Source organism: Culex pipiens, chromosome 3 (assembly GCF_016801865.2).
Source record: "Culex pipiens pallens isolate TS chromosome 3, TS_CPP_V2, whole genome shotgun sequence".
In the NCBI taxonomy this organism is placed as follows: domain Eukaryota; kingdom Metazoa; phylum Arthropoda; class Insecta; order Diptera; family Culicidae; genus Culex; species Culex pipiens.
Window position 1 is genome coordinate 2,184,390 of NC_068939.1, and position 14,527 is coordinate 2,198,916.

The 14,527-nt window shown below is 35.0% G+C and overlaps 1 protein-coding gene across 1 annotated transcript in view; it reads right to left on the bottom strand.

Moving 5' to 3' along the window:
* Window positions 1-14,527, bottom strand: part of LOC120425686 (neural cell adhesion molecule 2-like) — a 109,874-nt gene that overhangs the window by 30,758 nt on the left and 64,589 nt on the right. Inside the window, exons 3-5 of the mRNA XM_039590269.2 lie at window positions 8,582-8,792; window positions 4,606-4,717; window positions 4,330-4,505 (exon numbers count right to left, since the gene is read on the bottom strand). Of these exons, the coding sequence (XP_039446203.1) occupies window positions 4,330-4,505; window positions 4,606-4,717; window positions 8,582-8,792 (499 nt within the window). The remainder of the gene's footprint in view (window positions 1-4,329; window positions 4,506-4,605; window positions 4,718-8,581; window positions 8,793-14,527) is intronic.

The window sequence follows — 14,527 nt, forward strand, 5'->3', positions numbered from 1 at the left end:
AGTTGGCTAGGTAGAAATCTGTAATAATTGCAAAAAAATATTAGTATTCCATATTAATTTGAAAGTCATAATGACCATTTTTATGGACCGGACCATCAAACTTCCCTCGGGTTTCAACCTCATGATGGCTAGATGACGAATCTGATTGACTATAATCTTATTCAGGCAGACAAAATATTAAAACCGGAGGAATAAGGTTGTTGCGAATATTTTACAAAGCTTTTGTCGACCAAACCTCCCCTTTTTTCAAAATACTTCAAAATATCAATCGAAATTTAAGTGCAATCAGCTGAAATCAATGGAGCACTGGATTCGAGTAGTAGAAATGACAGTTCTCCCATAAGAAATACATTGTAGAAAACAGCAAAAACTGCTCGAATGGAAGTGCTCCATTGAAAATGATGTAAGTGTTTTTCGCTCAAATGTTTTTTACGTCGAATCTTAAATGTTTTGCATATAAAGATTGCAAATCAACTTTACTTTATTTTTAACATTTTTTTCCATTGAAATGTTGGATTTCTAGCTAACAACGAAGTTAGTTACACTTAATTTAAAAATAAAATTACACCTTTTAAGAAAATTGTTCAGATTACATTTCACCATTTTCGAATTATAAAAAAAAATCCTTTAAAATTTTATGAAAACACAAATACATTCAACTAAATAAACTTTTTCAAATATCTTAAACAATTAAATAAACAATACTGATAGGAATCTACCATTTCGTGTTTTCTATTTTTTTAACGGAATTGTTTTTAACGAATATGCTACTAACGAAAATGTTATTAATGTTATGTAAAAATAACAGAAAAAAAAACTCAACTGATAGATTAGTTTTTAAAATAAGAATAATGTAATTTCATTTTTTTTAATCATCTTTTTTTAAAATTTGGCCCGCGACCTAATTTGAGCACCCCTGATTTGAAATACACTTAAATTTAAATAAATCAATTGTATTGTTATGTGGAAGGAAAAAAAACTACATAAGAAAAGAAAAAAATTAAAGCGTAAATTCTTTTTGTATCAATTTAGTTATTTGATTATATTGTCAGCTTCAAACGACACTATAATGTACTAGTTTTGACAAGCTCAAGAACTGTTTCAAGTATCCGGGTTACGTGAGCCCGAAAAGCCAGAATCACTAAGCAGGAAGCACTTTTGTTCCTACAACAAAAGCTACGATAGTCATGCCATTGTGCGCGGAAGAAGTGGGTGTTGCCACCCACCGAACCCACATTAGCGTGGTTCACGTTTCTATGAAAAAGACAAAAGTTGTTATTTTGTCTTGCATCAACCGGAATTTCGTTCTCTTATGTCCCCAGAAGCACTCCTGAAAATTTGAGCCCATTTGGAGCTCCAGTTTTAATTTGAAATTTATATGGGATTTTGATTTATTTTCCATGGGAAACTATCTTTTTTACATTGTATTAGGATTTTTTTTATAAATCGATGAAATGACTTGATTCTTATAGTAGGAGATAGGTTTTGAACTGGGGAACAACTTTGTAGAACATACCAACAAGCTAGGAAGTGACCCTTTAAAGATACAGATACTTTTAGATGGTGGCTTTTGAAGGGGCCAGCCACCATCTAAAAGTATCTGTATCTTTAAAGGGTCACTTCCTAGCTTGTTGGTATGTTCTACAAAGTTGTTCCCCAGTTCAAAACCTATCTCCTACTATAAGAATCAAGTCATTTCATCGATTTATGAAAAAAAATCCTTATACAGTGTAAAAAAAGATAGTTTCCCATGGAAAATAAATCAAAATCCCATATAAATTTCAAATTAAAACTGGAGCTCCTAGACCTTACCAAATGGGCTCAAATTTTCAGGAGTGCTTCTGGGGACATAAAAGAACGAAATTCCGGTTGATGCAAGACAAAATAACAACTTTTGTCTTTTTCATAGAAACGTGAACCACGCTAACCCACATACACGCAAAGTTTGTAACATCCCGAGCAGGGGTAAATAACACGGGAATACCAAATTTTGGTATTACTTGGGCAAATAACAGCGACCAAAATGTGCCCTTGGTTGCCCAGTAATAGATGGTAAAATACCATGAAATCATACCAAAATCTTGTATGTGTAAGGGCACAACAATACCAAACCATGTTATTCCAAGGGTAAAATAATACCTCAAAATAAAACCATTTAAATACCAAGTTGAGGTCTTCTGGATTTTTGAACATTGCCTTACACATACAAGATTTTGGTATGATTTCATGGTATTTTACCATCTATTACTGGGCAACCAAGAGCACATTATGGTCGCTGGTATTTGAACAAGTAATACCAAAATTTGGTATTTTCATACCATTTTTAGTGCAGCAGTTGCAGTTAGTGAAAAAACGGAAATTATTCATATGCAACAGCCAATTCTACTCACCTGATGATTCCATGTTGTTATTAGTGATATTCTTCACCACACCGAATGCATTTGTCATTAATGAACGGCCTGTGCTTGAAGTTCTTGAAGCTTCTGAAAAATAACAAGATTGAAAAATGAGTATTATTAAAATGAAACTGAATTGAAATTCACCAAAATTCATTAATCTGTCGATTGACTCGGTTTTCAAAGTATTTGGTTATCCCGACTTAGAGATATTTCAACGTTTTTGAAAAAAATATTAGTGGGTTTATCACACTAATTTTTAAAATCATCTTTAACATTTTTGGGTTTCAAGTCATTGTAGCGCAAAATTAATTAACTCGTAAATTTTTTTAACAAATTTCCCATAGTTTCAGAGAAAATTGATGAAACCTTTCAATATTCAAATAATACCAAAATGTGCCATCCTGACTTAGAAAATTTTCCACAATTTCAAGTCATTTCTGTAGGGGGTATATCAAAAATGTTTAAAATCAAGTTTGAAATTTCCGGTTTTGAATGAAAGCATTCGCTTTGAGACATCATTTTAGCGCAAAATTAATTATTTTGTCAAAATTGGTCAAAATTTTCCCATAGTTTCAGAGGAATTTGATAAAACACTTAAATACCAAAATAATACCAAAATGTGCCATCCTGACTTAGAAAATTTTCCACAATTTCAAGTCATTTCTATAGGGGGTATATCAAAAATGTTTAAAATAAAGTTTGAAATTTCCGGTTTTGAATGAAAGCATTCGCTTTGAGACATCATTATAGCGCAAAATTAATTATTTTGTCAAAATTTGTCAAAATTTTCCCATAGTTGCAGAGGAATTTGATAAAATACAGTAATACCAAAAGAATACCAAAATGTGGTGTTCGATCATTGACAAATTCTGCAATTTTGCAATATCAAAACAATACCTTAAATTGGTATGATACCACATTTTGCTCTTGCATAATCCTTAAGACAAATTTTAAAGGGTCCAGGAATACCAAAATTTGGTATTGATACCAGAGAAAGGTATTATTACGCATTTCCCTTATTATTTACCCATGCTCGGGATGTACCGTGAGCAGCAGCGGAGGGCTTTCAGACTCCAAGTTGGTGTTGTTGTTTGCTCTCGTAATGTGAAACTTTGGTTGGCTGTATGAACCAGATTCGGTTTCTTTTAAACTGCACTTGCGAGTGGGTGTTGTAACGTTTTTTTACTTTATGTAGACGTATGCCAGGTAAGAAAGGTTTCATGAGTTGAGAGGAATTTATTTTGTTGAAGTGAAGCACATAAAATTAGGTTGCATTGGAACTTTTGATGTGTTATTTTTTCTTGTACACACCGTCTCCAACCGCAGTTAATAGTTAGTTTATAGCTGGTACGAAATTTACAGCGACAATTTATCTTTCGTTTCCTTGATATCCTGCCACGTTATAAACATCGCTGGCACCCTCGAGCGTGTGAAACGGAGTACAAAAATGGAACATTTACTGGTTGATAAATGAACGCCATGTGAGGAAATTAAATTTCTGCTTCCTTTTAAAATGCTATCGTGGGCGTAGAGACACCATGTGAACTTTCAAAAGTCCATTTAAGTGGACATTTGGGCTGAGTGAACAGAAAGAAAGAAGCAACGATAGCATTTCCCGCGAGGAAATGATTTCTACACTGCTTCGGTTGAAATATGTTGTATAATGTTGCACAGGAAATTCTTTCAATTTTGTCCTGCCAAAAATGTGAACATATGAGCGATTTTTTTTTCACCAGAGCATTCGCTCGTTTTTCAGGCATGTCCGATAATGATGCATTGCAGTTCAACGAGAGAGTATGTCTATGTGTGTGTGTCACTAATGTCAGAATTTATAGTTCCACTACCCGCCAGGAGATCCTCTCTGGAGCCACCAGCCCCACCAGCAGTATATTGTTTATTGCAGTCAATTTGGTGGAAATGTATCATGTACCTTTGAGCACGTGTACGTAGACACTCGATTGTCTGGCGTTGGCCGGGGCACACGTGTAGTTGCCTCCGTGTCTGGCCGTGGCGTTCCTCACCGTCAGTACGCTCGAGGTCAGCTTGTTCGTCGACACCGAAATGCCGTCCTCTTGGTCGTAGTTCACCATTCGGTCCTCGTGGTACCTAGAAATAGATCAACGTTCAAGAAGCAAAAGAAGAAGAAGAAGAAAAATCGAATTTCAAAAGTCACGCTACTTTAGAGTTTTTCCTTTCTTCATCTTACCAAAAGACATACAGCGGACTTTCGGTGGCACGTTTCAGTTTGCATTCCAGCCGCAGTGTCGAACCCTCGTCTATATGTAAATCAGGTGCTTCCAGAATTTCTGCCGCTGCCTCTGTTTGGAGAAAACATCCGGGAAATGGCAGGAAAAAACGGAAGAAGAAAAAAATGCAGAAACATAGTCATTCAACACGAACAAGATGGTGGAATTTTCGGGTGGCATTTCCGAGATGGCTGAGGCAAGGCAAGGAAAATATTCCACCTTGGGTGATAAAAATTGAGCCTGCCGAAGATGAACTTTGCCTCAACGCCAACCGGTGGCACTGATAATTCATCCGATATTATCATATAAATTACATGTTTTCAGCCTACCGCTGAGTGTTCGATCTATCGATTGGGACAAGATAAATTGAGGGCCTTGTTGGTGACTTTATTATGGCACTACAGAGGGTTCAAACTGAGCTGATTCTTTTCCTATAAAAATCAAACAGAAAAAGGAAAATTTTGATCCCAAGGGAGAAACAGTCTCTAAAAAACAAAAATAATTGAAAATGCCCAGTTCGAAATAAAATGAATTTGTGAGAAAATTCCTCGTTCCAAATCGTCGTAAAGAAAATAAATTTTCAATAAAGGGAAAAGTTTTATAATTGAAAGAAAGAAAATCGACAAAATTTTGTCATTAATTTTGGAAAAACTTGTTTTTCTTCGAAAAGTGTGAAAATCTAAAAAAGCAATATTGCTTTAATCATTTTATTGAGTATTATTAGCTATTTCTATTGAAAAATTCCCAAAAGCTAGATTTCAAAGGCTTAAAACTTCATCTATGACTTTGTCTAATTGTTCAAAGACGACAAGCTTGGTTCTCAAAAATATTTAGCTAGTAAAGTTATTTTATTTTATTTTTATCAAACATTAACTAGCGCAGATGCTTAAAATTACTCAAAAACTCTACCTAAGAACCATGACATCACTTTTTGTGGGAACCCTAATATCGACACAAAAGTTCCATAACTTTCAATAATTTGAAACAAATAATCGCTTTGATATTTTAGGAGTTTTTCAAACGCTAACTTTAATCTATCTTTACCGTTAATTTAATTTAATAGCTTTGCGTTAAATTTTCAATTTCACTCATTTTGATTATGTTAAAAAACTATAAAAACTGATATTTATAAAACGTTGTCCATGCATTTCCATCGCCAGAAAAGTCATTTTGCATATTTTTATACAAGTTTTCATAAAATTTTTGATGGCTGATCGTGGTCATACAGTACGGATATATTCAGCAATTCCATTTGAAAAAGACCCTAAACCGAAAAAAATCAGTGACGAAGAAGTCGAAAAACTCAGTTTTTATTTTCAAAAAATCATATCTCGGAAACGTAAGGGATGACATCGCCAATTTTTTCGATATGTTATGTGTAATTTTTCAAGGAATCCGATAAACATATCTTCAGACATAGGCTCTTTGGTCTAGACACGGTCAAAACACCATTTTTGTCAAAACGCCGTCTTTTTCATATGATAAGCTAGATTTTTTAAACTTCTTACTGTTTTTTTTTTTTCATATAGCCAAACTAACCACCTTTCTTTTGCGTCTAAGAAAACTAAAATCGGAAGAAATGACGCGGATACATGATCTTTGAAAAAAAGTTTTTTTGCGAAAAATGACGAAAATTACCATTTTTCGAACCACCCTAGCACGATATAGGTCTTCCTTATGGCCAACAAAAAAATACGGGTCTAATTATTTTGGCCAAGGAACCCCCAGAAAAATGGTGTGCCCGATCGGAGAACTTTTTTTTCGGTTTAGGCTCTTTTCAAATGGAATTGCCATATTAATGTATGATATTTTGAATCTAAAAAATGGATTTTCAGATCGATTTGGTGTCTGCGGCAAAGTTATAGGCTATGGACTTTTCAGAAAAATGGTTCACGAATAATATCCCATTTGTTTTTATTTAACATTATATTTTAAAAAAATGTTGAATTTAATAAACATGCAATTTTTTTAATTGTTTCTTTTTAAACGAACATAAACTTTCACGCTTTCCCGAGCAGACGGAAATAACGTGGGAATAACATTTTTTGTTATTTGAAAATACTAGGCCATTAACATTTTATGTTATTTATAACAAGATTTGTCATTCGTCGTTATGATTTTTTGTTATTGGATTGCTATTGTAATAACAGACTAATAACACTTTTAGGTATTCTTCGAACAAATCTTTGTTATTATTTTTTGTTATTTTAACAACTAATCCGATCATCCCAATAACAGTTCGAGGTATTCTTCCATAACAAAAAATGTTATTCCAAAGTTGTTTTGGCTTTCAATCAATATCAGACCGATAACAAATTTTGTTTTGATAACATAAACTGTTATTAAACCCTTATGCAAAAATGGGTTTTTCAAGAAGATTCCATAACAAATTCTGTTATTTTAACAATATGTGTTATTGAAATGGTATGAATTTTGTTATTACCGTCTGCCCGGGTTCATATACTGTCAATAGAAATTATCAGACTAATTATCTGTCATTAAGTCGTTGCATGCGTCGTAAGTCCTTTAGAAATTCTTTTTCGTCGATTCGAGTTCTTTGTTAAGTTGTAACTCAGAAACTAATTGCCAGATTTTCAATGACCCGGAGAGAAAATTAAAGGTTTTAAAATATATTTTTTACAGAGGTGCTTTTTCTTAAATGTTTTTAATTTTAAAACAAAAGTGGCTCAAACTTGAGAACGGTACATTGTATAAAAAAAACAAGCTATTTTTCGAATCATTTCTCTTATATCAGATTTTGTACCATCACGCATTGTTTCTCAAAAGGTATCTTTTTTACACTGGAACGCCCAACGCATGTCCAACTTACACGGACGCCCAAGCCTCCCAAAAAGGTGGAACGGTAACTTCAACTCGCTGGTTCTCGGGCATAACTCAAGCAGTCGGGACGATTCTTGTTTCCAGTGATTTGTAAGAATGTCTAGATGATCCTAAAATTTTGCAGAACTTGATTTGAACAAATCTGTAAATCTGTCAAAAACCGAAAACATCGTTCCACCTTTTTTTAAACGACTGCCTCCGCGGAATTTTTGGCGAATTTTTTTTACACGCGAAAAAAAAAGTTGGAACGATGTTTTTGATCGCAAAAATTACAGATTTGATCATATTAAGTTCTGCAAAGTTCTAGAGTTATCTAGACATTCTTACAAATCACTGGAAAGAAGAATCATTTTGATTGGTTGAGTTATGCCGGAGAACCATTGAGTTGAAGTTACCGTTCCAACTTTTTTGAAGCCTTGGGCGTTGGAATGTTAAGTCACCCAAAACATATATATATATAAAAACGAAAATAAAAAAGGACTAGGAAATAAAAAAAAACCTTATCATAACTTACAACAGTGCTGCAGACACCAAATTGATCTGAAAATCTCTGCTCAGATTACAAGATTTCAAAAATTTACATTCCGATTTTTTATCACCACGATCCAAAATCGTTTAGAGACTTGTATGGAAAAACTAATGATTCCAAATGACTGCTTTTGACATAGATCAGCAAATCAAAAATGAAAATTCAAAAATTGTTATAAAAAATTGCAAAATCGTAGAAAACTGATTATCTGAGATTTTTTTTACTTATTATGAACGTCAAATAATGCAATTTAGCAAAAACGCATGAAAATATTTTTTAAAAGCATAATTGAAACATGCCTTTAATTAAGATAAGAATTAAGATTCATCGGGAAAAATGCTCTTTGAGACAAAACCTATTCAGAGTGTCCTATCGAATTTCTGCAAAAATTGTCATTTTCTTTTGAGTCAAAATAATGAAGACGAATGTAAAGTTGTCTACGATAAAACTTGATTGGATTTTGTCAATAACCTCATTTTTTTTTCTTTTTAAATTTAATGATTAGATTTGGCAATAAAGACCTTTCTTGAGTTTCATTAAAAGGAAACCTTCCACGTTGACCTTACCTACGATTCTAAGCTCGATGAATATCGACTGCGGCGGATGGGTGGAAATTTGGCACTCGTACAGTCCTTCGTCCTCCTTGCGGGCGTTCTTTATCCGCAGCGCCCAGTTGCCGAGGTGGCGCGTGTGCTCCACCAGGAACCGGTCGTCGCTGCTGTACGTGGACAGGCCGACCGTCAGCAGCTGGTAGTCTTTCCGCCGGAACCACGATACCTGTATATTTTAGACGGAGGAACAAAACAGAAAGAAAACACACAGCCCGGTCGAGGCAGAATGAGAGATTTTTGTTTCAACTTCGGCAGAGGGGGGAAACGGAAAAGCCAAGTGAATAAATAATATGCTGCGCAAACCTAATTGCTGGATTTCTTGGAGCCCAGCAATATGATTTGCAGCAAATTAATGACTTTGGCGGCGGCGGCGGTGGATTCGGAAATCATACTGTTGGATAGGATGTACAAGTAGAAACAACGAAAGCAAGAAACGCAAAAATAATTGGAATAATAACATGGAGACCGATGACTAACCACAAGTTTGACCGTTCGCTGTACGAATGATTTTTTTTCTTCAGAAAATGTACAATAATCAAGACATTCAAAGAACACAATGATTTGAAACAATCTAACATAAAGTTCAGCGCACCTAAGCAGGAGTGTTTCATAAACACAAACATTCCTGCCTTTATCCTTAGAAAGCAAAATAAACAAACACGGTCAGCAACTTTTCCAAAACTCTTTCTTCTTGCCAAAAATGATGAAAAGACTCAAGTACATTTCGGGGCAAAGATGATGAACCAAAAAAACTTTTGTTTCGTACGAGTCACTGCTCTGTCAAATTATGACCAAAATAATTCTTCCAAGAAAAAAACCCCAAAGCTCTCAAAAAACTTCTCAACCGTTGGTCCTTTTCTCGTCATTCCGCGGATGGTTCTCCTTGGACAGAGCAATAAATTTTAAATTTTTCTTTCACCAACTTTTCACCATCATTCAGTCATCGCGTTTTTTTTCCTCTCCTCGGAGTACATTTTCTCCTCGCATTGTTAACTGTTCTGTCCCGGTCCGACAAATGCCAGCCAAAGATAAGAGGGAAAAATCAGCCGGCTCCACTCGGTTGAAAACTTGTCGTTTTCAGTTTGATTTTCCCTCTTTTCTTTTCCAGGGACTCAAGGGCCTCCCACAATCCAACGAGAGAGAGCGAGAGCGCCTTGACCCGCACAAGCCGCGTGCCGACTGCAAAAATTATGAGGCATTAAGATTTTTCCCTAGCCTGACTGTGACGACGGTCGGCACACGAGGGGTTTTTCCGTGAGGGCCATCTTCAGAAGTTTTCCGACGCGCCCCGCGCCATTGATTGCTTGGCGTAGGTCGCTTTTTGGATGGTCTTTTTTTTCTTTGGTTTGGTTTTTGCTTATGCGAATGGCAAAATAACAAGCAAAAGTCACGATAACGACAACTGTTTTCATTTGCCGTGCACATGCTAAGCTCTTGAGCTTGTTTCCGTTCGTTAGTGGGAAACCTGTCATGTTCCACTATGATGAACATTCAAACGATTGAAGTTGGATTGTGGATTCTTTTTATGTTCTTTTGAAAAGTAGTCGCAAGCTCAATATTTCTTTATCACTTGCAGGTATTTTAAAATGTTAGTCTTGTATTTAAGATTTATACTATACTATATTTTTTAATAAAAAATCCAAACAATTCACGCATGTTTCAGTTTTAGACATAAAAATTAGATAAACAGTCGCTGAGATGTCTGCATTTGAAAGTTTAGATCCTCAAATTTCTATTTATTTTTTCATGTGTACTTTTAACTAAGCAACCAGCGATCAAAATTTTAATGAAAATTAAAGTTTAATCAACTGAAACCCAGTTGTAATGCATTTTCTCGCGTTTATAATCATATTCAGCATGCTTGAGCTCCTTTGAAAACACTTTAAATTTTCATGAAATACCAATGTCGAAAAAAAAATCCGTCAATACCTCGATATTTTCAAAACTTATGATTGGAAAGCAACTGTACGCCTGTAAAATGCAATTTAAAACACTTTTTTCATCTAAATGTTGAAACCTAGGCTTGTCATTTCAATTCTAATTTTTTTTTTTGCCCTCCCCCTCGACTTTGGTCAGAGCCGAGAGACATAAACTTCAAAAAATATCTCATAACCCCTCCCCCCATCAAAGTCGGTCTGAATAATAAGGGGACAAAAAAAATATTTTTTCGAAGAACTTCAAAATTTTAATGAAAACTAAAGTTAATTGAACCGAAACCGTACCGACCGAACCGAAAAAGTTGGAATGCACTTTCCTGCGTTTATAATCATATTTTGCATGTTTGAACTCCTTTAAAGTCGTTTTAAATTTTCATAAAATACCAATGTACAGTTCTACGAAATGTTTTTTTTTTCTCGAAAAAAAAATAAATATTTCATCCATACAGACTATTTTTTAATAAGTTTAGTCATATTTTCATTTGGTGTTATGAATGCTATTTTATTTGAAAGGTAAAGTTTCAAAATTTCGGTTAGGTCGGCTTAGTCCAGGCGTAGGAGTCGTCTCCCTGGGTCCTGCCTCGGGGGAGTCGCTGGTAGGCAGTTGGACTCACAATCCAAAGGTCGTCAGTTGGAATCCCGGGGTGGATGGAAGCTTAGGTGTAAAAAGAGGTTTGTAATTGCCTAAACACCTAGTTTCAAGTAGGAATCTCGTAATCCAGAACGCCAAGGCAATGCTGTAGAACGAATAATTTGATTTTTTTTTGAGTTTCGAAAATCAAGCTTTGTTTTATTCAAATAAAATGAAAGCTTTGAATTCAACTTAAGAAACATTCCACATTTTCTCTGAGTCCTGTTAAATTTTAACGATATTTAATTTTTTTGGGTAGATGATTCTCGTGAAAGATTAAATACTACTTTTTTGCAATTTCACCGTGAAACGACTTACTTTTCCTGTCATTCTTGAAAAAAAATTCTATTATTTTTGCCCTTTGATTAGAAATTTAAATTTTGAAAAGGGAGATAAAACCTTCAAAAATGTTAATGTGCCAAATGTCGCAAAAAACATCAAATTATTTCACTCTCGCTGGACAAGATTAAAAAATTTTGCTTTGATATGAAATTCAATAAAATAAAGCAAATCAGGAAACCTTTTCAATTTCATTAGTCGAATATTAAAAAAAAAGCAGTTCAATAAATAAGAATGCGCATGCCCTACATTTTATTTCAAAATATATATAGAGCCGATTCATTAACTAGGTGGAATCTTTTTTGAAATTTAGGAGAATTTTTTTGTGTCACATTCAAATTTATTAAAGTTTTTTTTTAGTTAATTGAAGAATAGTATATAATGAAGCATAAAAAATAGTTCCTGTAATTTAAACATAAGATTTTCAGAGTAATTTTAACATTTTTATCGATCCGCAAAATTTGCGTGAAATTTGGTGTTTTGAATTGAGGTCCCCGTGAAATTTGCAATTTTCGAGCGTGAAAATTCACTAAGTCTAATTATTATTAGGTTCAAACTTTTTTGGGGGCCATAGGGAAAGTCAACGAAACCATCTAAAAGGGTGGAAACGAAATAGGTTTCTACAGCAACACATTCCTTGGGTCTCTTTTAGGGTCCCAAACAACCACCCAAAATTTAGGAGCAAGGCAAAACTTGCATTTTCACATTGTTTATTTTACAAAATACATGTTTCAATTTTTTATGAAACTAACACCGTAGAAGTATGACTTTGGATAACCATAACAACACTATTGAAGACAGTACCGTGCTAAATTGCTTTAAACAAAAGTTGCAGAGTGTTCAAGAGAGACATATCAAAATACTCTGTCAAAATCAGTTTTTTTCCAAGCGGAAATTACAATATGTTTATTTGAGAAATTGGGGTGCAATTAAACTATAGAATGTCATCTGTTCATTTTTTCATAAATAAGAATAATCATTTTTGTTTGGTTGGTATTTTGAAAATGAAACGAAACTATTGGCACTATTGGCATTTTGAAAATATTGGAATCATTTTTAGTCAAAGGGCATTTCATTTTCATAATTTCTGTTACTTGTCAAAAACATTCCAAAAACTTTCTACACGACAAACAAATCACAAAAAATGAATGAAATTGTTTGGCATCTGATTTGCTACACAGCTGTCAAATATGGGTTCCAATCTTGCAACAAGACCTTGCAAGAATAAGGTTGGAATCACTTTCAATTTTTTTTAATTAAAAATGAGATTTCAAGCATCATAATTGAAACTTTTGTTAATAAATATAATTGTTGAAAACAAAACTTTCACATAATTTGCAATGTTTGAAATCTTTAAGTTAAAAATATTTTGCAAGAAAAATTTATCTCAAAAAGTTGTAATCTAGAAAAACATTTTCAAACTGATTGATAGAAATCAGAAATGAATTTAAAGCTTAATTTAAATCATTCCAAGATAAAACAGTAGAATTAATGATGAACATCTTCGTTCAATCATCAATTTTGTTGGTAAATTTGTAAAAATAAAAACTCAGGAAGTAAAACAGAAGTGTTAGAAGAAACAAAAATCCGGAGGATACGAAAAAGTTCCTGAATGGGGATTGTACAGCATTATATCAACCAACACCAACATTTTTCTTTAATCTACTCTGCCACCTGGACCGCAAATTCAACTTTCAAACTCTGCAAAGAAAAATATTCTAATTGATTTTCTTTTAGACATCCCCCCTCTTGACCAGCGTGCCATGGCCACCTCTCGCACCTTTCCGGAAAACTTCACCCAACATCAAACACGCTGCTCTTAATTTTCAAGAGGGGCTGCTGCAACATTTCGTTCCAGAAGGGACAGCAGCTGCCGAGATAGAAGCTCGCTTCCCAAGTAGCTTTCAATACCAGCGGAAAGGGCGGAAACGCGGAGAAAGATGACCTACAAAAGTGCGCTTCGCCGCTATTCAACGAAAACTTGAAAAGTGTCCAATTTGGGTTCAAATTGGGAAAAACCCCGGCGTGGGCACGCTGCGGACGAGGCGTGAATTTAATGCTAATTAAATCTTTTTCAAACGAGCCAAACTTGACCTAACCATGGTTTCTGTGGGTGGCAAAAAATTGAAGGCCCGAGTTGGGTGATAAATTATTATAATTTGATTTTAAAGCAAATTTTTCTATGAAACATATAAAACTAACCTTTTAAGGAGATTTGCAATTTCACTTGGCTGATATTCAAAATTCTAAATCATAAGTAGAATACGAATTTATTAAATACATCCTGTTACAATCTCCCACTCAGGAAGCTTTCATGAAAATTATTTTCCTTTCGCTTTCCACGCTTCAATTTGGCTAATTTGCGTGGAATGGAAATGTGAAGCCACTTGAAGCAAAAGGTCCGGACAGAGACCGGGACCATCTCCGGAAGGGAGCTTTTTAAAGGCAACTCGTGGAACCGACCCGAACCGAAAAAGAACAACACCGGCAACAGCTGCTGATGGGACCCGGTTCCGGTGGCAGGGACCGGAGATTGTTTGTTTTTGCCATTTTGTCACTCTTGAACACTTCTCCGTGGGTTGGGGGAGGGAAAACAATTGGCGCGGAAACCGGAAGGGAAGCACATGCTTTAATGATTGATTTGTTTTCTGGTCTGACAGAGAAAATGGGATCGAGACGGACAGATTGCCAGCTCCGGCCCTGTTCCGCGTGATCGAAAATTGATGATCCTTTGAGCCCGGGCTGAGAGATGGTTGAGCTTCGAGCTGGGGAGCGGATAAAAAATATGCTCCAAGTGGTGTTGGTAATTTGTGCCTGTTTGGATGCTTGTCTCGGTGCGAAGAAAACTCGATCCATCTTATTCGCTGGAAGCTGCTACTGCTGCTGCTGCCGTAGAATAATGATGATGACGTGGATCAGCAAACAAATTGGATTGTCGGTGAAAAGTAACTCAATTGGTCGTCTCGAAGCTGAACTGAAAGCTTCAGAGCGGAA